Genomic DNA, 25,997 nt, shown 5'->3' on the forward strand with positions numbered 1-25,997 from the left:
TACACTTGAATAGCCGCATGGCCCTCAAGTTGCCCAATGGCTGAAAGATTTGGCATACTGTCGGGACCAATTAGAAATGTATGCTGAGGAGCTACTGCAAATCTCTAGGCCAAAGGACATCTGGGATCCATTCATGAGGTACTTATTGGCTAGACTCTCTGGAGAATAGAGGTATGGACAAGCAGTAATAGATTATGAACTTTGTCAGAGATCACAATATGAAACCTGACTAACATAAGTAGAAATAGGAGGTAAATGTATGGGGATATTGATTACATATATAGTTATGATGATTTTAATTGTGGTAACTGTTGTATGAACGTGTTAACTGAACCAATAAAAGCTTTAATAAAAGAAAAGAAATGCCTACAGTTCATCTGGAACTGCTAAGACTTGGGCTACCATCTCCTATAAGGCAAAGGAGTCGCGGCCTAAAGACAAGCTGGCATTTACTTGGCTCAGGCAAAGGCTTAGAGGAAAAACTACACTTGCCAAATGTTTATATTCTTTTTCACTCACAATCATGTGGAGTGGTAGGGAATACACAAAGTCAACTTTTCTGTAACAAAAATGATTTAATTTTGGGACAATTTTATGGTGCTGTGCCTAATAAATTTTCATAAACGATTTAAAATGAATGAATAGCCTTGAAGTTCCTTCGTTTGTGCGATAAGATGTATAGGCTTTATCAGTCATTCACACTATAAAAAGAAATTAAAGAATAAAAATTTTCTGATAATTGTAAAAGTGATCAAATTGGAGACACCAAACTATTTACGGGGTGCTTCCCTCATAACTATGCATATCGCCTTGGTGTTTTTGATTTTCATAATAGCTAACCCAGGAAATGCAGCACATGAATTTGTAACACTTCGTACAACGGCATTTGCGCCCAATAACTGTCTGGCTCTGTAGTGTGCAAAGTTTGGGCCATACCACTTAGTAAGGGTAAATTGTCAGAATCAGAATTCAGTAGAAGCCCAGCACATTCTCAGTCAAGGTCATGATGGATTCGGTTTAGAATTGGTGAGCACAATAGGTTGCAAACCTCCTCCTGAGCCTGTGACATTAACGCATAGGGGATCCAACGATAAGGGTCTGCACCAGAACTGAAGTCAGCATCTGAGCCAGTGCTGAGTCGAATTTAGGTCCAAAGGGCACAGAGGAAAGAGCCACTGGCGGAAATAACGACTTGAGGCCCCAAACATCCTTGGGGCCTTAGAGCACACAAGAGGGAACTAGTAGAGTGTTAAAAATGTGCAGCATCACCTCCCTGAAGCCTGCTACTTGCTGATAAGACACACACAGACCCTAAAATTTATGGTGCATCGGAACCAGACTTGTGATCATCTGCAGTGGAGATCGGGAGCAAAACCAGTGGAAAAACCAGTGGCAATCTTTGCACTGTCACTCTGGAGTTTTGAAAGTGGCGAGGAGAGTTTCTCGATTGGACTTTTTGTGATACTTCTTAGGCTTACCCAAGGACTTCAACTGAGACTAAGCTCTTCTGCGGGTCCACTTTCAGGAGCGGTAACTTCCTTTCCACTTCAACCGGTCACAGCGTAGAATCTTTCAATGTTTGGAAACATAAAACTTCACGGGCCCGTATGGCCTTCAAATTCATCTGAGCGAGGTCGTCGCAGGCTCTGGAATATTTGTCTGACCCCAGGTGAGAAAGTAGGATCTTTCTGACATGGTTGCCCCCACTTTTTGCCTGGTGCCAGTGTGTTTGACTGTAGTACACTGGAATCCTGCTAACCAGGACCCCAGTGTACGTGTTCTCTCCCCTAGATTTGGTTGGTAAGTACTTCTTACACCCTACAATTGGCATACAGGTGCACCAACCTAAGTCCCTAGGATATGGTACTTAGGTACTCAGGGCACTGGTACACCAGGGGAACGCCCACGCCCCCCCATGGGTTGTCATCAACACTAGGCACTTTTTGTCAGGGGGGGGTGTAACCTTTCCAACAGTGTCACATTCCTACAACATGGCTTAGAAGGGGTAGCCTCCCCAAGCCACCGCTATGCTTAGAATGGCAAATTTGGTGGCCTCCTTGCATAAACCGGTTTGCACCAGTCCAGGGACCCCCAGTCCCTGCTTTGGCATGAAACTGGACAAAGGAAAGGGGAGTGACCAGTTGCGGTTCCAGAGGCCAGAAGATTAAGTAAACTTGCACAGGAGTCCTGCTGGAATCTTGCACGTCAAATCTGAGGACCCACCAAGATGGTTCTCTTCTGCACTGCTCGACCTCTTTCACACCCACATACCCAACAAAGAGTCGATCATCCACCCAGAACTCTTTGGTACGATCAAGGTAGACTGCCAACACACTTTCTGTCCAGGCAGTGGAGTCTCTCCTTCTTAGAAGGATGTGGAGGTGTGTAAGAAGTAGGCAAGATAATGGATTGGCCTACATGAAAAGCGTAACAACTTTTGGCAGAAAGGAGGCCCGAATGCGAAGCACTACTTGGTCAATGTAGGAGGCTGGCTCAGTTTATTGTGTACACCTAAGGTGTAGCACCCTTTATGGAGCCCAGGCAACCCTTATTGATAGTGAATAGGTGTCCAGAGAGCAAAAGCTCCCTAGGGGCAGCTGAGGTGAGCAGTTAAAACGTAAAGTAAAAGGAATGTAAAGCATTTGCAATACCACCGTAGTCAGTAACTCACTCAGAAGTAAGAACCGCACAAGTGTTTCACAAATAAAGGATTCTTTATTACAGCACTAACTACTAGACTAGCATTGGTATATCTCCCGTTGGAGATATCCACACACAATATATACATCAAATAACACACAGAAATACCAGAAAATAAACAGGACCCTACGGCGGAGGGGGACCAAAACATACACTAAGTAAGCGGCATGCAAAATATTGATCTCAACCAAGGTAAGTATGGTAGTTAGCTATGAGCTGGGGAAGGATGATAACACCAGAGGTAAGTACATCAGGTGTCCCCAGTGACCATGTGCAGAGTGGTTACCTACGCAGTCGTCCCACAGACTAACACAGTAAAGTAGTGGTTGGAGTCCATGGGTTTCAGGACCCTTCCCAGTGGACCCAAGGAAATGAACAGACAAGAGGAAGGTTGGAGACTGCCCCCGCTTGAGGATACCCAAAAGACAGGCGTACTTACACCAGGGGACCCGAATGCAGAGGGGACTCTCACTGAAGTTAGTGGAAGTCCCGGATTGTCCAGCTGCTGCTGAGACCTGTGGACTAGGCCAGTGGAACCCAGGGACAGATTCTGGATGTGGAGAAGGGGACAGAATCCAACACCCTTTGTGGTGCACCCTGGTGGTGCCGGTGGCAATGCCTATGCCCCTAGAGGTGAAGTTACTGCAGGTCAGTGGAGGAAGAAGTCCAGTTGCAGGATCCAGGAGCTGCAGAAGATCCCAGGAGTCGCCTACGAGCTGTCCCTCGATGGTCGCCGGATTGCAGGAGGGTCAGTGACCAGCCAGGTCACCAACAAGCACTAGCAAATGCAAGAAGGAGCTGAAGATGTATTTGCAAAATTCTGGGGACCAGCAAGGTCCAGGAGACTCTACCCCTGAGTCACAGCTGTCCCTCAGCACACAGGAAGGCCAGAATAATTGAGCCCCTACGAGTGACCCACAGGAGATAGCTACAGGGAGTCCCAAGAAGGCCTCAATAGCACAACAAAACAGAAGTCCACGCCGCAAGAGTTGATCTTCGAGTTGTAGAGTGCTGGAGGCCGAGGCTTCTTGGTGCCTGAAGATGTCCTGGAGGAAGTGTTAACAGGGCTTGGCAAGAGCAACAGTCGGGGTGCAGAGGAGTGCAGGACAAGTAGCAGGAGCAGGGGTCCATAGTCTTCTAAGTTGGGCAGAAGACAAGCACGACCCAGAGAAGTGATGCACAGCCTTTTGATATCCATGGGACAGCAGACTCCATCAGCCGGTCGACATCTTGAGGTGCCTGCGGATTCAGGGGAGTGACTCCTTGTAGGAAGTTGACTCTGTATATACTATCTCAAAGTTGATAGTGTCAACATTAGATAATTCTAATGCTCTATTTTGTGGTAGTGTGGTCAAGCAGTAGGCTTATCAGAGGGTAGTGTTAAGCATTTGTTGTACACACACAGGCAATAAATGAGGAACACACACTCAAAGACTTACTCCAGGCCAATAGTTTTTATATAGAAAAATATTGTTTCTTTATTTATTTTTAGAACCACAAGATTCAAGATGTGAAGTAAATACATAAAATGCAAGGTACTCCATACAGGTAAGTAAGGAACTTTGAATTAGAGCAGTAGCATACACAGGGTAGGTTAAAATGGCAATCAGCTATTTTAAAAGTGGGCCCAGTGCAAAAATCAACAGTTCCTGGGGGAGGTAAGTAAGGTTAAGTTTCTGAGGTAAGTACAGCACTTACAAGTTCAGTTTCCTGGGCATAGGCAGCCCACCGTTGGGGGTTCAATGCAACCCCCAAAGTCACTGAACCAGCAACACAGGGCCGGTCAGGTGCAGACGTCAAAGGAGGGCCCAAAACACATAGCCACCTATGGAGAACAGGGGTACTCCGGTTCCAGTCTGCCAACAGGTAAGTACCTGCGTCTGCGAAAGGGCAGACTAGGGGGGTTTTGTAGAGCACGGGGGGGGGGCACAAACAGGCACACAAAACACACCCTCAGTGGCACAGGGGCAGCTGGGTGCAGTGTGCTTAGTAGGCGTCGGGTTTTGTGTAGAAATCAATGGGGGTCACTCTAGGAGGTGCAGGAAGGGCACAGGGGGGCTGGGCAGAGAGCTGCCTGATGGTCACTCCTGCACTGGAGGTCAGTTCCTTTCAGGCCTGGGGGCTGCGGGTTCAGTGCTTGGTCCAGGCGTCAGGTTCTTCGTTCCAGGCAGTCGCAGTCAGGGGGAGCCTCTGGATCCCCTCTGCAGGCATCGCTGTGGGGGCGCAAGGGGGGGTCGTCTCAGGTTACTCACAAGGTCGCAATCGCCTGGGAGTCCTCTCTGCAGGCTTGGTTCTCTGGAGCTTGACCCAGGGGCACTGGATGCAAAGGGTGAAGTCTCAAGCTTCTGGCGGGAGGAGTGAGTTCTTTAAAAGGTTTTTCAAAGTTGCAAAAATGTTGCTGTTGGTGAACAGTGCCGCAATTCTCTGGAGTTTCTTTCGGTTCAGGGCAGCCTTCAGAGGTCACTGGTCCCTGTCGGATGAGTCGCTGTGCAGGTTCTTTGAGTCTCGAGACAGGCCGGTAGGGCTGGGGGCAAGTCAGTTGTCGTCTCCGTCGTCTCTGCAGGGCTTTCAGGTCAGCAGTCCTTTGTGTAGGTTGTGGGAATCTGATTTCCTGGGTTCTGGGTCGCCCCTAAATACTAAGTTTAGGGGTGTGTTTAGGTCAGGAGGGCAGTGAGCCAATGGCTACTGTCCTGGAGGGTGGCTACACTCTCATTGTGCCTCCTCCCTGAGGGGAGGGGGGGCACATCCCTAATCCTATTGGGGGAATCCTCCAAAACCAAGATTGAGGATTTCTTAAGGCAGGGGTCACCTCAGCTCAGGACACCTTCATGGCTGTCTTGACTGATAAGTGTCTCCTCCTTGTTTTTCTCATTATCTCCTCCCGACTTGCCGCCAGAAGTGGGGGGCTGTGTCTGGAGGGGCGGACATCTCCACTAGCTGGGATGCTCTGGGACGCTGTAACAACAGGCATGAGCCTTTGAGGCTCACTGCCAGGTGTTACAGTTCCTGCATGGAGAGGTGAGAAGCACCTCCACCCAGTGCAGGCTTTGTTCCTGGCCATAGAGTGACAAAGGCACTCCCCTCAGGTGGCCAGAAACCCGTCTGGCTGTGGCAGACTGGCAGGAACTGGTCAGCCTAACACTGGTGTTTAGACTGGTAAACTAGGGGCTTCTCTAAGATGTCCTCTGGGTGCATTTTTCAATAAATCCAACACTGGCATCCGTGTTGATTTATTGTGCTGAGAAGTTTGAAACCAAACTTCCCAGATGTCAGTGTAGCCATTATGGAACTGTGGACTTCGTGTTTGACAAACTCCCAGACCATATACTCCTTATGGCTACCCTGCACTTACATTGTCTAAGGTTTTGCTTAGACACTGTAGAGGCATAGTGCTCATGCACATATGAGCTCATCTGTGGTATAGTGCACCCTGCGTAAGGGCTGTAAGGCCTGTTAGATGGGTGACTAACTTATGCCACAGGCAGTGTGAGGTGGGCATGGCACTCTGAGGGGAGTGCCATGTTGACAGTCCTTTTCTCCCCACCAGCACACACAAGCTGTGAGGCAGTGTGCATGTGCTGAGTGAGGGGTACCCAGGGTGGCATAATACAAGCTGCAGCACTTAGAGACATTCCCTGGCCGCAGGGCCCTTGGTACCAGGGGCACCAGTTACAAGGGACTTATCTGTGTACCAGGGCTGTGCCAATTGTGGGAACAAAGGTACAGTTTAAGGAAAGAACACTTGTGTTGAGTCCTGGTTAGCAGGGTCCCAGCACACTTTCAATCATAACTAGCATCAAAAAAATACAAAATGTTAGGGGGTAACCATGCCAAGGGAGGCATTTCCCTACAAGCACTACATACCTCAAGATGGCTTCCCCACACTTACAAAGACCAGAAAATGGTTTGAAGGGTACTCTGCTCATGCAGGGGTACCCTCACACTTAGACATGCACCCTGCCTTTCTGCTGTAGTGCCTACTAGAGGGGTGACACAGTGTCTAAGTGCTGTGACCAGGATATAAGGCAAGCCTTATATCTGAAGTGAAAGGTGCACCTTTTCACACAGGCCGCAATGGCAGGCCTGCAGACACAGTTTGCCTGGGCTCCCATGGGTGACAATACATGCAGCAGCCCATGGGATTCTACTGGTGTACCCATGCCCTGGGTACCAAAGAACCATATAGAAGGGGAAGAGGTGAGGGTAACTTTGTTAGAAAGATGTTACTTTCCTACACAGTGGTCTCAAACCTTTTCTGTAGTGAGAGCTACTTCTGATCAGTGAAAATCATTGTGAGTTACTGAAGGCTAAGCAACTTGTGCATTGGTACCAGACGCCCTTACGCCCAGCTTAACTGACTTTAACCTTTATGTCTATAGAACAAGATAGTATGGTTTGAACACAATACTTTGACTAGGGGCACTATGACAGGGCTGTCATGTGTCCGTGAGAGCCTGGACCTGGGGATCCATAAATATGTGTGCATATGAATAGGATATGTGTGTACAGGTGATTGAGAGTCTTGCACGTACTTGTGGCACAAGACTTACCTTTCACCACGTATACAACCACTTTTTGTTAAATGGAGAAATTAAGTGTAGGATAATGTTCTGCAAAAATATTCAAATTTGTCCACTTAAAATAATGTATTTTTCACTAATATAATATGGCACCATGCCTAGAAAATTAAACTGACAAGTTACATTTGTTTATATGGATACCATTATTATACTCATCATTTACATTTTCTCCCGTTTCCAGGTGCCACTTAAACACCAGGCATCTTGCTCCCAGTGGCCTGTAGACATGAGACATATTTAAAACAGAAAAATACATCTGTTTAAATCGGAGGAATTTTAAGTGAACAAACATGCTTCATAAAGCATTATCAAATAATTGGCTTAATTAAAATTGGAGGAATAATTAAGACAATGTTTCAAAGAAAACATTTCTTCACTTTAATGGTTTCCCATTTAAAGAATGACTATTTTCAGTTATAAATATGCCACAGTGTTTACTGTCCACTAGGCCTGCTGCTTGTGAAGGTTACACTTCGAAGTGGGAGAAAATTAAAATGAAGAGTTAGTGTAAGGAAATGCCTCCTTGGCATGGTTACCCCCTGACCTTTTGCCTTTGCTGATGCTAAGTTATGATTTGAAAGTGTGCTGGGACCCTGCTAACCAGGCCCCAGCACCAGTGTTCTTTCCCTAAACTGTACCTTTGTCTCCACAACTGGCACAACCCTGGCACTCAGGTAAGTCCCTTGTAACTGGTACCCCTGGTACTAAGGGCCCTGATGTCAGGGAAGGTCTCTAAGGACTGCAGCATGTCTTATGCCACCCTAGGGACCCCTCACTCAGCACATACACACTGCTTCACAGCTTGTGTGTGCTGGTGGGGAGAAAATGACTAAGTCGACATGGCACTCCCCTCAGAGTGCCATGCCAACCTCACACTGCCTGTGGCATAGGTAAGTCAACCCTCAAGCAGGCCTTACAGCCCTAAGGCAGGGTGCACTATACCCCAGGTGAGGGCATATGTGCATGAGCACTATGCCCATACAGTGTCTAAGCCAAACCTTAGGCATTGTAAGTGCAGGGTAGCCATGAGAGTATATGGTCTTAGAGTTTGTTAAACACGAACTCCACAGCACCATAATGGCTACACTGAAAACTGGGAAGTTTGGTATCAAACTTCTCAGCACAATAAATGCACACTGATGCCAGTGTGCAATTTATTGTAAAATACACCCAGAGGGCATCTTAGAGATGCCCCCTGAAAACCTACCCGACTTCCAGTGTGGGCTGACTAGTTTTTGCCAGCCTGCCACACACCAGACATGTTGCTGGCCACATGGGGAGAGTGCCTTTGCCACTCTGTGGCTAGGAACAAAGCCTGTACTGGGTGGAGGTGCTTCTCACCTCCCCCTGCAGGAACTGTAACACCTGGTGGTGAGCCTCAAAGGCTCACCCCCTTTGTTACAGTGCCACAGGGCATCCCAGCTAGTGGAGATGCCCGCCCCTCCAGCCACTGCCCCCACTTTTGGCGGCAAGGCCAGAGGAGATAATGAGGAAAACAAGGAGGAGTCACCCCCCAGTCAGGACAGCCCCTAAGGTGACCTGAGCGGAGGCGACTCTTACTTTTAGAAATCCTCTATCTTGTAGAAGGAGGATTCCCCCCAATAGGATTAGGGATGTGCCCCCTTCCCCACAGGGAGGAGGCACAAAGATGGTGTAGCCACCCTCAGGGCAAGTAGCCATTGGCTACTGCCCTCCCAGACCTAAACACACCCCTAAATTCAGTATTTAGGGGCTCCCAGAACCGAGGAAGATAGATTCCTGCAACCTAAAGAAGAAGGACTGCTGACATGAAGCCCTGCAGTGAAGACGGAGACGACAACTGATTTGGCCCCAGCCCCACCAGCCTGTCTCCCTACTTTGAAGAAAAGTGCAACAGCAACACATCCAACAGGGTCCAGCAACCTCTGAAGCCTCAGAGGACTACCCTGCATCTAAAAGCAACATTTAAAGACCACACGCTTCCCGCTGGAAGCGTGAGACTTTTCACTCTGCACCCGACGCCACCGGCTCGACCTGCGGAAAACTAACACTACAGGGAGGACTCGCCGGCGACTGAGCCTGTGAGTAGCCAGAGTTGACCCCCCTGACCCCCCACAGCGACTCCTGCAGAGGAAATCCAGAGGCTCCCCCTGACCGCGACTGCCTGTAACAAGGAACCCGACGCCTGGAACCAGCACTGCACCCGCAGCCCCCAGGACCTGAAGGAACCAAACTCCAGTGCAGGAGCGACCCCCAGGCGACCCTCTGCCTAGCCCACGTGGTGGCTACCCAGAGGAGCCCCCCCCTGTGCCTGCCTGCATCGTTGGAGACCCCGGGGTCTCCCCATTGATTCCTATCTGAAACCCGACGCCTGTTTGCACTCTGCACCCGGCCGCCCCTGTGCAGCTGAAGGTGTACTTTCTGTGCCTGCTTGTGTCTCCCCCCGGTGCCCTACAAAAACCCCCTGGTCTGCCCTCCAAGGACGCGGGTACTTACCTGCAGGCAGACTGGAACCGGGTCACCCCTATTTCCATTGAGTATATATGTTTTGGGCACCACTTTGACTTCTGCACCTGACCGGCCCTGAGCTGCTGGTGTGGTAACTTTGGGGTTGCCTTGAACCCCCAACGGTGGGCTACCATGGACCCAACTTTGAACCCTGTAAGTGTTTTACTCACCTGTGAACGTAACAAATATTTACCTCCACCAGGAACTGTTGATTTTTGCACAGTGTCCACTTTTAAAATAGCTTATTGCCATTTTTGTCACAACTGTACATGCTGTTGTGATTATTCAAAGTTCCTAGAATACCTGAGTGAAATACCTTTCATTTGAAGTATTACTTGTAAATCTTGAACCTGTGGTTCTTAAAATAAACTAAGAAAATATATTTTTTCTATATAAAAACCTTTTGGCCTGGAATCAGTCTTTGAGTGTGTTTTCCTCATTTATTGCCTGTATGTGTACAACAAAGCTTAACACTACCCTCTGATAAGCCTACTTCTCGACCACACTACCACAAAATAGAGCACTAGAATGATCTCTTTTTGCCACTATCTCAACTCTAAGGGGAACCCTTGGACTCTGTGCATGCTATTTCTTACTTTGAAATAGTATATTCAGAGCCAACTTCCTACAGTTATTCATTAAAGTAACTTTTCATTTTAATTTTCTCACACTGAAAAGCTTTCAGAAACATTTTGTACTCACACTCCAAAACGGAGTCTAAAAGGACTTTTATTTAATAGTTAAATAATTATGTGTTTCAGTTCTTCACCTCTGTGCCCCAGCCTGGCCCATAAATCTGACTTGACACTGCCCGGTATCACGCTTTGCTATCTGCAGCCTGATAATTATGTGAAGTAGACACAGCAGTCCCTTAATTTTAAAAGAAAAATGTGACTGTGATTTGCCTATTTAAAAAAGAACTAGGCTAGCTACTCTGAAGGTGTCTGGGAACTACCGGTAGCTTGTGATCAACTCGTTTGAGACACCTGCACTAGTGTAACTGTAAATACATTTGAAAATCTATCTGCTAAATCTATCTGCTAAAAATTTCTTCAGTTCTCCAAGACATTTCAAAACCTGAAAGGATAATACTTTCAGAATTGAAATATAGAAAAACGGTTATGCTTAAAATCACAAGGTATTACATACCATCAGGTATTTTCCGCTTTCCTGTTGCTGGTTTTGATTTTTTGCTCCTCACGGAAGAACCTCGATTACTGATTCCACTGATAACAGACATGGTGTCATCATCTCCTCCAGCTAACAAGGAATTCCGATAAGACATTAAAGGCAACCACACATCCTCCCTTCGTAAAGACATCTGAAATGTCATAAATTTCTCTAGGTAGGAGTATCTACAAAAAGAAAAAAAATGAAAATGCTATTAAAGTGTGTCAAGCACATCCTTTTAACAGTAACATTTCTTACCTGGTCATGTAATGTAAGAGCTGGCCTGGTTTGTAGTTGGTACCTTGGGTACTTACACCTTACAACAGGTCCAGTTATCCCTTATTAGTGAAATGTAGTAGTGTTCTAGCAGCTTAGGCTGACAGAGGTAGCTATAGCAGAGCAGCTTAGGCTGAATTAGAAGACATGCCAAGCTCCTACAATACCACTTATAGTTACATAGTACTTATACACAAGTAAAGACGATACTCAGTGTTACCAAAAATAAAGGTAGATTATTTGGGTGACACAAGGCCAAAAATATCTTTGAGGCAATACTCCTTCTGGAGGTATTATACACAATATATACACTAGACACCAAAATAAAGTAAGTAATTAGACATAGGATAGTGCAAACAATAGGAAATGCTATAGAACGCAATGGGAGAAAATAGTCTAGGGGGAACACAAACTATATACTAAGAAAGTGAAATGCAAATCACAAATTCAAAATGTACACAGTGGAAACTGTTGCAGTTGCTGGCTAGAACTGAAGCTGCAGAGGAAAAGTAGCCCTTCTGGATACTTTGTTGCAGTTACAGTGGTTCCTGGAGCAGGCTGCGGTGGATCTGAGGTCAGAGGATGAAGTAGTAGTTGCAGAGGCTTCCTGCTGGAAACTTGCAAGTAGAATTTGCGGAGAACCCACAGGAGAGACCCTAAGTAGCCCTGAAAGGGGGATTGGCTACCTTACCAGGTATAGACCTATCGGGGGGGGGGGTCTCTGACGTCACCTGCTGGCACTGGCCACTCAGAGGCCTCTAGAGTGTCCGCACACCTTGGAAAACAAAATTGCTGAAGTCTGGGACACACTGGAGGAGCTCTGGGCATCACCCCTGGGGTTGTGATGGACAGGGGAGTGTTCAATCCCCTTTCCTTTGTCTAGTTTCGCCCCAGAGCAGGGACTGGAGGTCCCTGAACCGGTGTTGACTGGCTTATGCAAGGAGGGCACCATCGCTGCCCTTTAAAGTATTTCCAGAGGCTGGGGAAGGCTGCCCCTCCCCAGCCTGTAACATCTATTTACAAAGGGAGAGGGTGTAACACCCTGCTCCCAAAGGAAATGCGTTGTTCTGCCTTCCTGGGACTGAGCTGTTCAGACCCCAGGAGGGCAGAACCCTGTCTGTGAGCAAGCCTCAGAGCTGGTTTGGTAGTACTGGGGGTCCATGGCTCCCCAATACCAGATATGGAATGTGGGGGACAATTCCATGATTTTAGACACCTTACATGGCCATATTTGGAGTTACCATTGTGAAGCTACATATAGGTATTGACCTATATGTAATACACGCGTGTAATGGCATCTCCGCACTCACAAAGCTCTGGGAATTGGCCCCGAACTATGTGGGGGCACCTTTGCTAGTGCAAGGGTGCCCACACACTTAGTAACTCTGCACTTAGCCTTCATTAAATTAAGGTTAGACATATAGGTGACTTATAAGTTACGTAAGTGCAGTGAAAATGGCTGTGAAGAACAAATTACTTATTTTCGGTAACGAGGTGTCTGGTAGACACTCTATCTAGCTGCAGATTCCTTACCTTAGAATTCCCTGGCGTCAGCTTCGAATCCGGAAATTTTTCTGAGCAGTACCCTGCGCGCGCCGTCAAGGTTGTCTATATAGACGCCGTCTCGGCGCACGTACGTCAGTTCTTTTCCCACAACTTTCCACGTCAGAAGAGCAGAGTCATGGAAGAACCAACAGTTATGGATGTTACCTCTGACTGTGAAGTAAAAATTCTTTCATGCCTTTAAGAAAGGCAAAAATGCCAAAATTGTCTATGTATATATATATATATATATATATATATATATATATATATATATATATATATATATATCTGTATAAAAAAATATCCGCAGAGCGGGGAGGCTTGGATGGGTGTAAGGAATCTGCAGCTAGATGGAGTCTCTACAAGATACCTCGTTACCGAAGGTAAGTAACTTGTTCATCTGATAGAGACTTCTAGCTGCAGCTTCCTTACCTTAGAATAGATACCCAAGCTATAACCCCTGGCGGTGGGTCTGAAGGAGATTTTTATATCAGGAAGTCCTGCAAGACAAAACGGGCAAAATGCCACTCTCTTCTCACCTGGCTATCCAGGCAGTAGTGATTTGCAAACGTATGCAAGGAAGCCCACGTTGCAGCCTGACAGATGTCCACCACAGGTACACCACGTGCTAACGCAGTGGTAGCAGCCTTCCCCCTAGAAGAATGAGCTCTCAAGCCCTCAGGAGGCTGCTTCTTTGCCAAAGTGTAACAGATCTTTATACAGATAACGACCCAGCGCAAAATGGATCATTTCTGTACTGCCCGACCCTTCTTTGCACCAACGTACCCCACAAAGAGTTGGTCGCCCACCCGGAACTCTTTAGTGCGGTCAAGATAGAACGATAACGCTCTTTTTGGGTCCAGCCGATGGAGACGCTCCTCTACTTAGAGGGATGCGGTGGTGCAAAGAAGTTGGGCAAGGTGATACTTTGACCCAGATGGAAAGGGGTTACCACCTTGGGGAGGAAAGAGGCACGAGTTCTGAGAACCACTTTTTCAGGAAATATTGTGAGATACAGCAGTTTTGATGACAAAGCCTGTAGCTCACTCACTCTTCTGGCAGATGTAATTGCCACCAAAAAGGCTGTCTTAATAGTGAGCAGCCGAAGAGAACAGTTATGTAAGGGCTCGAAGGGAGCACACATAAGGAAGGTAAAAACCAGATTAAGGTCCCACTGGGGCATAACGAAAGGCACAGGGGGGAACAAATGCACAAGCCCTTTTAAAAATCTCTGTACTATAGGAGATTTAAACAACAATGGTTGATTGGGCAACTGAAGAAAGGCCGATAAGGCCGCAAGATAGCCCTTGAGAGTCCCTAAGGAGGAACCCTGTTGGGCGAAAGACAATACAAATAGAGGGATATTAGACAGAGAAGAAGAAAGAGGATCAATAGACCAATACAATATGAAACAAAACGTTTCCAACGGCAGGCGTAGATCGACTTAGTAGAGGGACGCCTGGCTGCCAGAATGACATCACACACCTCAGGAGGGAGGTCATATACCATCAACTGTCACCGCTCAATCTCCATGCATGAAGGTCGCAGAGTTGACAGGTTCGGGTGGAGAACCTTCCCCTGCTGCTGCGACAGAAGATCCTCCCGAAGAGGCAGCCTGATTGGAGGACCGATGCTCATTTTGAGAAGCTCTGGATGCCAAACTCTCCGTGTCCAATCCGGAGCCACTAGAATTACCTGGGCCCGGTTGTTTAGATCTAACCAAGGCTCTCCCCACTGCTGAAAGAGTCCTTGTGCCACCTCCGGATGGAGACACCATTCGTGATCCTCTAAGCATTTTCAGCTGAGCTCATCCGCCCTGGCGTTCAGAGAACCTGCCAGGTGTTCAAAGACCAGGGTCATGCCCTGATGTTCCAGCCATGTCCAGAGATGTAAAGCTTCTTGACAAAGGGTCCACAGCCCCCACACCGTCCTGCTTATTGCAGTAGTGTTGTCCGTGAACACCTGCACCACCTTCCCTTTCACAACAGGAAGAAATGCTTTTAATGCTAGCCGGATCGCCCGAAGCTCCAGCAAGTTGATATAGAGCCCAGATTCCACCGGAGACCAGTGACCTCTGATCTCCACCTCTCCCAGATGGCCGCCCCATCCCAAAAGTGACACATCTGTCACTACTGTGAGATCTGATTGGGGAAGGGAGAGGAGTCTGCCTTTGACCCAATCGCAGTTCACTAACCACCACTGCAGATCCATTGCAGTCCCCTCAGAGATCTGAACCACATCAGTAAGATTCCTCTGATGCTGTGCCCATTGGAACTTCAGGTCCCACTGCAGAGCCCTCATGGGCCATCTGGCCTGCTTGACCAATAGGATGCAGGAAGCCATGAGTCCCAACAGTCTCAGAGTCTGTCTCACCGAAATCCAGGATAGAGGCCGAAACATCGGTATCATAACCTGAATATCCTGGACCCGCTGTTCGGGAGGATAAGCCTGATACTGCACTGTGTCCAGAACAGCTCCGATGAAAGTGAGCTTCTGAGAGGGAGTCCAGTGTGACTTTGGCACATTTATACTGAACCCCAGCGAATGCAGGAGGTCTGCCGTCGTCTGGAGGTGGGTGACGAGAGCCTGGGGCGTAGAAGCCTTCAGCAGCCAATCGTCTAGGTAGATGAAGACTGAAATCCCTGGCCTGCGCAGATGATCTGCCACCACCGCCATCACCTTTTTAAACACCTGAGGGGCACTGGTGAGACCGAAAGGAAGCACGGTAAACTCAAAGTGCTCGTGGCCCACCTTGAACCGCAGGTAACACCTGTGGGCTGGCAGGATAGGAATGTGGAAATACGCATCCAGCAAATCCAACGCTAACATCCAGTATCATTGGTCTAGGGCAGACAAAACCTGAGCAAGAGTGAGCATCTTGAATTTCTCCTTCTTGAGGAAGAGATTGACGTCCGTTAAATCCAAGATAGGACGAAGGCCTTTGTTCTTTTTGGGAATCAGAAAGTAGCGGGAATAACAACCACTGCCTACTTCTGATATCAGGACTCTTTCTGTGGCTCCCTTGGCCAAGAGAGCTGTAACTTCCTAGTGGAGCAAAACCAGATGGTCCTCCATTAGCCATTCCTTTGTCGGAGGGATAGAGGGAGGTAAAGACTGGAAGGGAAGGGAGTAGCCCTTCCGTATGATCTGCAGGACCCACTTGTCCGTTGTGATGGAAAGCCAGTGAGGGAGATGAAAATGAATCCTCTCTCCAACTGGACGAACTTGATCCTGCAGAACAACACTAGGAGGGCTTGGGCTCAGTGGAGGAGGGCTGTGTGGTGGCCAACCTCGGGCCAGACCCTCTGGGTCTGATGGTACCACGTCCTCTTCCGGGATGTTGTGAAGCCTGAGGACGGTGGCTAAACTGTGGCTGGCGTGGTACCACGCCCCTTCCGAAGCCTCGAAAGGGGCGAAAGATAGACTGCTGTCGTACTGGCGCTGAAAGGTCCAAGGATCTGGCCGTAGCTCGAGAATCCTTGAACCTCTCAAGCGCGGAGTCTGCCTTTTCGCCAAAAAGGCAGGAGCCATCAGAGGGCACGTCCATCAAACTGGACTGGACATCACCTAAGAAAGCAGTTGAACGCAGCCAGGCGTGGTGACGTAGGGCCACTGGCGATGAAATCGCTCTGCCCAGCGAGTCTGTTGAGGCAAACCACACCTGATCGTAAACTTGGCTGCATCTCTCCCATCCTTGACAGCCTGGGTGAGTGTCCCCCGTACGCCCTCCGGGACCTGGGGCAGCACCTGTGCCACCGTTTCCCATAAAGCATGGGAATAACGGCCCAATAGGCAAGAGGTGTTTACGGACCTCAATGCCAGGCTGTTGGAAGAAAACATCTTCTTTCCAAGCTGGTCCAGCCTCTTGGATTCCCTATCCGGGGGAGTGGAAGGGAAGGCAACATGGGAAGTAGAGGCTTGGACAACCAAGCTCTCTGGAGTGGGGTGTTAAGTGAGGAAAGTAGGGTCGCTCGAAGCGGGTCTATGGCGGCGGCCGACCATCCTATTCACAGGAGCCCATGTGCTGGGTTTGGACCATGTACCCAGAAGGACGTCTGTAAGAGCCTCATTGAAGGGCAACATCGGCTCCGATGTTGTCACCCCCCGGCTGAAGCATTTCTGTCAGGATATTCGTCCTGACAGGCACCGTAGGCAAATCTAGGTCCAAGACCTCAGCTGCCCTACGCACCACCATAGCAAATGAAGCACCCTCCTCCGTAGCCACATTAGGAAGAGAGAGCATACCAGTATCTGGAGATGTGTCCAGTCCACTGGCCTCCCCTAGATCCTCATACCAGTCCTGTTGTAAACCTCATTCTAAAGGGTCCTCAGACCCCTCCCATTCCTCTCCTGCATCTGGCTGATCTAAATAATGGCCAGACAATGATCTGGGCCGAACTGGCTCTGTTGAAGTCTGAGTCGACGTCGTACAACGTCGCTCCGGATCATCTGGAATAAGGATGGGGCTACCACCGGTGGCGGAATTGTCGACGTCGGAACTGGCGCCGAAGGAGGTACTGTGTGAGACCGCTGCTGGTCTGGATCCGAGGCCGAAGCCGCCAGCAATGAATCCGAAGGGGCCCCTGCTGACCCCGCGGGGCCCAAAGACCACTCCACGGGTGCAGCCCGCTCAAAAACGAGACGCATGGCCTTTTAATTTTTTTTTATCTGAGCCCTGCAGGACCCACTTGTCTGTTGTGATGGAAAGCCAGGGACGGAGATGAAAATTAATTTTCCCTCCAACTGGACGGATGTGATCCTGCAGAACCACACTAGCAGGGCTTGGGAAAGGAGGGAAGATGCAGAGTCGGCCCTGGCGATGGCTCCGCAAAACCGCACTCAGAACGTCAACGTTCCACAGACGACTTGTCGGCCGACATGCGTGGCGAAGACAAAGTCCGCTTGGACTTCTTCTTGTGCCTCTTACCTTCAGATGACCTCGAATGCGAGGAAGAGAACTTGGGGCTCCGGGAGCGGTGCCGCGACCTCCTCCTACTGCAGGACCATGACCTCCGCAGAGTCGCGCCTACCGAGGACAAATGCCAGGCCGCAAGAAGCTTGAAGGATCTCTCCCTCAAGGCCTTCGGAGCCATGGCCCGACAGTCAGAGCATGAGGTGGAATCGTGGTCCTTCGCCAGGCACCAAAGACAAACACGTTGCGGGTCCGTCACCGACATGGCGCGATGACACACACCAGAAGGCTTGAACCCTGTCTTTGGCGAAGACATGACTTCAAACAGTCAAAAAAGCTTCGACAAACCGTCGAAGGGTAGCTCTTTCCGGAACTGCGCTGTAACCAGCGCAGAAGGAAAAAAACTGACCTACGCGCGCCAAACAGCGTGTATATAGACAACCGTGATGTCAGATGGCTCCAACGACGCACGTGGAGCTGGTCAACGCACGTGGATCTGAACGACGCCACCCAACGGTGCTTGCAGGGTACTGCTCAGAAAAAAATCCGGATTCGAAGCGGAAACCAGGGAATTCTAAGGTAAGGAAGCTGCAGCTAGAAGTCTCTATCAGATATCATGTGTGCACTATTTCACGCAGGCTGCAGTGGTAGTCCTGTGAAAGGGTTTGTCTGAGCTCCTTATTGGTGGCAAAAAAAAATGCTGCAGCCCATAAGGATCTCCTAGAACTCCAATGCCCTCAGTACCTAGGTACCATTTACTAGGGACTTCTAAGGGGGTCCCAGTGTGCCAATTGAAATTGGTAAATTAAGTCACTGGCCTATAGTGACAAATTTAAAAGCAGAGAGATCATAAGCACTGAGGTTCTGGTTAGCAGAGCCTCAGTGACAGTTAAGCAATCCATACACACACACACAGACACATTAGGCCATAAACTATGTGCACTGGGGGTCCTGACCAGCAGGATCCCAGTGAGACAGGCAAAAAACATGCTGACATACAAGTAAAAACTGGGGGTAACATGCCAAGAAAGATGGTACTTTCCTACACACAGAAACAGTAAAATATTGCACCTATTGATAACAATTAAACAACAATGATACCCATTACCAAAATTTTATATAACTTTGGCTAAGGTGGATCGCAAGGTCACTACATGCTCTCTATGTATTTTTAGGTCCATCACTTTTTTCTTTCATCCGGTTTAGTAATTAGTGGTAGGATAGGGCTCTATTTCTCAAGGTTTAGCAGAGGTATTGCAATGACAGCATAGGAAATAAGTAGTGGCTTTGAGCTATGCCTGTGCAGTTTCCTGATGACAAAAGGAAAACACTGCAGCTGATAAACAGCCTCCAGAGGAGGAACGTGTCCATCACAGCCAACTTTCTAAATGTTTCCTTCTAATGGCTGAAGTTTTTTTTTTTTTGTTTTTTAACAATACTTGACAATTTGGATAAATGGGCCTCATTTTATAGTTTTAAGAAACTAGAACATTAAATATTGTTAATGACAAACTTTCCACAAAAAGGCTACTCACCTTTAATGACAATGTCTCTGGTGAATACTCTATCCATCAGCAGATTTCACACCTGTAAATATCCCAAATAATAGACTGAATCCCCGAACTTCTGACTAGGGGGTGCTGGCTCAGTTTTGAAGCCAGAGATAGGGCAGTGGGAACGTCACTGGAGTCATGTAATGCCCACTGTAGGAATGTATCCTCTTTTTGGCATGGTTACCCCCAATTCTTGCCTATCAGTATGCTTAGACTGCTTTCACTGGGATCCTGCTAACCAGGACCCCACTGATTGTGCTCTCTCTCTCTCTCTCTATCTCTCTCTCTCTCTCTCTCTCTCTCTCTCTCTCTCTCTCTCTCTCTCTCTCTCTCTCTCTCTCTCTCTCTCAATTTGGTTGCCTAGGACTTTGCACACCCCACAATTGGCATATTGGTGCTCTCTCTTAAATCCCAAGTATATGGTTCTTAGGTGCATTGAGGCACCAGGGGCTTCTGATGGGCTGCAGCATGTATTGTGCCACCCAGGGGAGCCATCGAAAAAATGTGCCTGCAGGCCTGCCACTTCAGCCTGCGTGGAAAGGTGCATGCACCCTTTCACCAAAGGTCACTATAGTCACCCCTATGGTTGGCACTCCTAGCCCAGACAGCATGGTGCAGGTCCCTGTGTGTGAGGGCACCCCTGCACAAACAGAGGTGCCTCTGCAAACTCCAGTTTCATTGTACTGGACTTCGTAAGTGCAGGGAAGCCATTTTACCCGAGTACTGGGCACAGGTCATTACCAGTGCCCAGCTACATAATGTTAACTCTGAACCTGGGCATGTTTGGTATCAAACATGTCAGAATCATACCCCAACACGAACGCCAGTATTGGTGACATGATTCAATGTACTCTAGGGGTTTCTTAGACCACCCCATTATTGCTCCAACCAGTTTCTAGGGTTTTCCAGGCAGCTCGCGCTGCTGCCACCCTTTAAACAGGTTTCTGTCCTTCTGCTGCTTGACCAGCTCAAGCAGGGGAAGGCAGAACAAAGGATTTGCTGTGGGAGAGGGAGGCAACACCCTCTACCCTGGAAGGAGGTTTTACAAGGCTTGGGAGGGGTAGCTTCCCCAAGTGACTTGTTTGTTTTGAAGGGCACATTTGGTGCCCTCCTTACATAAATCGGTTTGCACCAGTCCCTTGGAGTGAAAGTCACTCCCCTGCATCTACAGGCACCAACTGCAATGACGACCAGCTGTGTTAATATGCTCTCCTCCGGAACTGCGTGGATCCTGAATCACAGATGGGGGTCTGGAGTGGTCCCCTTATTCCTCTCTGCCAGCTGTCCAACTTGGGAGACAGTGAGCCCTTGTCTCTCCTTGCAGGAGAGTACCCCTGTGTACTGTCACTCTTGTCGCTACCAAAGCTTGTTGTTTCCTGCTCCAAGGGATCTTCAGGCTCAGAGTAGCCACGGCCCTCAGCACTTCTTGCCACCAAGCACAGTCTCCTCTGCTGCTCCAGCAACGTGGGACTCCTCTTCAGGTGTGCTGACTGGACCTCACTGCGACTTACTGTGCCTGCTGCCAGTGGGGGCTGTGACTGCTTATGTTGGCTCTCTCAACTGCTGAGGGTCACCCCGGACTCCCCTCAAAAGGTTGAGTCCCCTGGGCATTGCCAATGCTTGTACTTTCGATTACAATTTCTAATTGCTATTGTGTATATGACTAGTGTGTACTTGCCTCCAGTTTTGGGGGGGGGGGGGGGGGAGCGCTGCTTATAAGTAATTTAGTGTTGTGGTACCATAATAAAGTACCTTTATTTTTATAACACTGTGTGGTTCTTCCATGTGTGATAAGTGCTGCGTGACTATAGTGGTATTGCACAAGCTTTGCATGTCTCCTAGATAAGTAATGGCTGCTCATCCATAGCTACCTCTAAAGAGCCCTGGCTTCCTAGACACTGCCTACACCTCACTAACCAGGGATATCTGGATGGGTATAAGGTGACAACAGCATAGGTATCTACCACACACCAGGTCAGCTTCCTACACCCACCCTCGACATCTGACATCAGTTCGTCTGTTTTTAGTTTCTGTCTTTCGAAACAGAGACCAGAGAATACATTTTCGATTGGAATAGGGCACTAAACTAAATGGGTATTTTATTCAAAGACTTATGACCTTCAGAATGGGGAGGATGGAATCTGTAGTCAGATTAGAGCATCCATTGAAAGAAAAGGTTACTAATCCTCTGTAAAGATCTTTCTGGTTGATACTCTATCTGCAGATTCTCACCTTTTGAACATCCCAAGAATCAGACTGAACCTGGAAATGTTTCAATAGCTAACCATGGTGGTATGGGCTGCTGGCTCCACTTCGGCATCATAAGTGGTATCACTGGAGCCATAAAGCACACCTGTCAGCATACTGAAATCAGATTCCAAAACATTTTTACATGTCTGAGTCAAAAGGATGAGACTAACATTAGAATGACAGGTGCAGTACTTATATGATGTTGAGATGTTATTAAGAGGGCATGTTTAATAATAAACCACGGAACATTGAGGTAAGTGGGTAAGTTATGAATCTGCAGGTAGACACGAGTATCTACCAAAAAGCTACTGCCGAAGGGAAGTAATCTTTTTTCAGATGGCTACTTCTACCTGCAGATTCTTCACCTTTTGAATAGGTTTCCCAAGTTTTACTATACCAGGAGGAAGCTAAATGGCTGGTTACAACAACAACTGTTGAAACACTGACCGGATCCAGTCTGACGCCTGGGGGAAATTCTAAGGTGAGGAATCTGCAACTAGACGTCTCTATCAGAATGTACAAAGTAGCCCTTCCCTCCTCAATTTAGCATCCAAACAGTAACACTTTTCAAAGTGAGGAGGGAGGACCATGTTGCAGCCTTGCAATTGTCTGCCACAGGCACCCCTCTAGCCAGCACAGATGTAGAAAATGTAGATCTGGTGGAATGAGCCCTTATACCTTAGGGAGTGGGGTCCTTGCATGCTAGTGCATAGCACATTTTGATGCACAGGATTAACCACCATGACAATGTCCTCTTCTGCACTGTCTTGCCTTTCAACTTCTCTACATAGCCTATGAAGAGCTAGTCATGCTGTCTCAACTCCCGCGTTCTGACCATGTAGAGCATGTTACTTACCTTACCTGATAGAGACAATATCTAGCTGCAGATTACTTACCTTTAAACTCTCTACAGGAGTCACTGGATCTGGATGATTTTTGTGAGCACTGCATGTGTGCGCTGTTCGGTGGCGTTGATCAGCTGCGCGTCTGTCGACATTTGCACCGGATATGATGTTGCAGGTCCTATTCGGTGCCACCCCGGGACGCTATCAGTTTCTTTTCATGACTTTCCATGCCAGAAGCGCAGAGCCATGAAGAAACTGACTACTGATGCGTCAAAACTAAGACCCTGAGAGTGGAGTCCATGCCTCTAGAAATCAGTTTGCAGAGCAGGAAGGATGGGACGGTAAGTAATCTGCAGCTACATGTTGTCTCTAGCAGATAAGGCGTTACCGAAAGCAAGTAAAATGTTTACTTAATAGAGAGTTCTAGCTGCAGCTTCCTTAACTTTTAATAACTGCCCAAGCAATACCATCCCTGGAGGTTGGTCTGTGCACCAAGTTCATAGTAGAAGGTCCTGCAGGACCGAACCGGCCAAGTGGTGATCCCTACGACCGGACTGCCCAGGCAATTGTGTTGGGTAAACGTGTGCAAATATGCCCACATTGCCACCTGACAGATGTCAAGGACTGGAACTCTGCGTACTAACACAGTGGTCGCAGCTTTAGCTCAGGTGGAACAAGCATGCAAACCCTCAGGGAGTTGCTTTTTAGCCAGTGCGTAGCAAATCATAATGCAGACAACGCATCTGGATATGGTCCGCTTCTGCACTGGCTACCCTTTCTTGGTACCCACATACCCTACAAGGCTATTTTTGGGTCCAGACAGTGGAGTGTCTTTTCTTCCTTAGATGGATGTGGGGATGCCTAAAAAGTAGGCAAGGTGAAAGATTGCCCTACATTAAAGAGCGTAACCACTTCTGGCCTCAGTGCTAATCACCACTTTGTCAGGATAGAAGAAAGGTGGGGTGGCTCAGATGACAATGCCTAGTTCTCACTTACCCTGCATGCAATTGCCACAAAAAGTAAATTTCCAAGGTGAGAAGCCTGGGAGGACAATTCTGGAGAGGCTCAAAAGGAGCACACATCAGAAAGTTCAAAACCAAATTCAGATCCCATTAGGGCATAATAAATGGATGCAGGAAAGCACCTTTTTTGGCATGGTAAGCTCCCACATTTTGCCTGGTTTCTGAAGTGGCTTTGACTGCTAACCAGTTGTTTTGCATAATTAAGACACAGTTTAGCACCCACTGTGAATCCCTAGTAAATAGTGTCCCTGGTACCTAGGGGCTGGGGTACTAAAGAAGGTCCTGGAAGACTGCAGCAACAGTTGTGCCCCCCTGGGAGCCCCTCATCAAACCAACACAGTGCTGCCATTCCAGACTGTGTGTGTTAGTGCAGGCCAAACTGAATACATGATCTGTCACACATCTCTGTGGGCCAGGTCCCCTAGCACTGCATGTGTCCAATGTAAGTCGCTACTAAAGAGGGGTGTAGTAGGGAACATGTGAGGGCATATATGCACAAGCACATATGTCCCTGTTGTGTCTATCGATTCTGAGACATAGTAAGTGAACACATAAACCATTTTAAATGCACGTCCTGGACACTGGTCATTATGAGTTCCCCAGCAACATGATGGCTTCACTGATATCAAACATCTTCAACTAAAACTCTCACTGAATCCAATGATGAATGTTTAAATAAATGCACCTTAGAGGTTCTCTCCTAAACTCCTACCATCTACTAGTGCACTGACTGATTCTGGCCAGTTCAGTTACCACAGATGCATTTCTGCCCCCCCCAAGGTGAGAGCCAGCGCTCTTGAGCCAGAAAAATAAAGACTTCACTGAGCAGGGGCATTATCACCTTACCCAGGCAGGATAGACATTCCAGGACAGGGAGCTTCAAATTCCTAGCTGCCTTTGTAATGCGAACCAGGTCTCTCCAGATTACCGACCTCCCTGTCCTGACTCCATTTTTGGCGGCAGCACAAGCAGTAAAAATAGGCACATTTGGAGGTGTGCCCACTTCATGCCAGTCCCACCTCTAAGGTGGATGAGCCGAAGTGGACACTACTTTTTAAATTCCTCCATCTTGTTTGGAACAACTTTGGCAACTAGGGTTATGCCCATTTCCCAATGGAAGTGGTCCTAGAAAGGTTGTAGTCAACCTAAAAGGTGGCCAGTCCATTGGCTATTGATTGGCACTCCCTGTAACACCCCTAAATTAGGTATTTAGGTTGCACCCATAAAACCTAGAACTCAGATCCTGACAACCTAAGCAGACGAGAACAAAGAAGAGTTGCACCTGACCACTCCGGATTGCCTGTTGATCTTGAAGTACTCGGCCCAAGAAGACAACTCGTCCTGTCATGAATAAAGACTAAAGCCTCCCATGAGCAGTGCACCTACTCTGCAACAAGAAATTTCATGGAAAAGACTCTGCAGCTGCTGGAACTCCAAAGACCCAACACCTGAAGTGACCACTGCACCCGACGTCCACGACCCAAGGTGAAGCCAACCAACGATGCCAGCGCGGTTCACCAGCTGCCCAGAGACAGATTCCAGTGTGGTCTCACCCATCTTGGACACACCTGAGACACTTGCAGCGCCTCTACACAGGCCCCCTCTCCCGCAGCCTTGTTGTGAGAGACATCAATGTCCCCCCTGGCTCCTAAGAGCTTGACTCCACCCTGCGTTCACCCCTCACAACGCCTGCAGCCTCAACAAGCAGGAACCCCTGACCGAGTGATCCTGGATGAAAAAACCCAGTGCCTAAGGACACCCCTGCATCTGTTGCCCCTGGAGAAAGGGACCAAAGATGCACCTATGTCTCTGAGCACCCCAAGTCTACTACCTACCTGCATGTTGTCCCAGACTGGCCTCCTAGCCAGAGCCTGCAGCCTGTTTTGTCATGAGGTCCATTGGGCACCCAACGTCTTAGTGCACCCCTGCACCTCGCCGCCCCAGTGCTGCCTTGTGTGATTCTAATCAGTGCTGAGTACTTACCGTTGGCTCCCTGAGCTTGAACTTCTAAGTCATTATTAACCCTAGGTTTGCTTGTTTTCCTCCATAGGATAACATTGAAAGAACTCTGAAAAAGTGTTAATTTACAAAACTGCAAAGTATTTATGCTTACATGTCTACTTAACCGATTACGAAGTTCTTGGGTTTGACATTTATATAAAGAGAAGTGTTATTTTTCTAAATTGGTCTTGGATTTATTCTTTGAGTGTGTCTTATTTATTGCCTCTGTGAGTACAACAAATGCTTAACACTACTCTCTGATAAGCCTAAGTGCTCGCCCACACAACCACAAAATAGATATTATTAGTCCTATCTATTTTTGCTTCTGAAAACCAATTGGGGATCCATTGGACTCTACGTGGTGTACTTCTTTTTAGTGCACTATACAGAGAGCCAGCTTCCTACATTAGTGGAACAGCGGTGGGGTCAGTGACTTTGCATTTGCTGATATCACTGGGTCAATAAGTGACTACACAAGTAAATCCAAAAATTGCCTTTAGATCAATAGCATTTTTGAATTGAGTATTTTTCCAAATTCTTAAAAGTACTGTTAGGGCCCTGGTTAGGTGCATGTAGCTTAACAGTACAAGTTTAAAAAAAAGCTATTTTAGTTAGAACTATAAAAACTGTTAACATTTTTTCTCTAGCTCAAAAAG

The 25,997-nt window shown here is 47.9% G+C and overlaps 1 protein-coding gene across 4 annotated transcripts in view; it reads right to left on the reverse strand.

Annotated features, from left to right (window-relative positions):
• STAG2 (STAG2 cohesin complex component) overlaps nt 1-25,997 on the reverse strand; it is a 987,179-nt gene that overhangs the window by 56,104 nt on the left and 905,078 nt on the right. For all 4 annotated transcript variants that reach the window (XM_069211859.1, XM_069211886.1, XM_069211877.1 and 1 more), the window contains exon 30: nt 10,917-11,122. In XM_069211859.1, coding sequence (XP_069067960.1) covers nt 10,917-11,122 — 206 coding nt within the window. The remainder of the gene's footprint in view (nt 1-10,916; nt 11,123-25,997) is intronic.

Source organism: Pleurodeles waltl, chromosome 2_1, assembly GCF_031143425.1.
Source record: "Pleurodeles waltl isolate 20211129_DDA chromosome 2_1, aPleWal1.hap1.20221129, whole genome shotgun sequence".
NCBI classification, from domain to species: Eukaryota; Metazoa; Chordata; class Amphibia; order Caudata; family Salamandridae; genus Pleurodeles; species Pleurodeles waltl.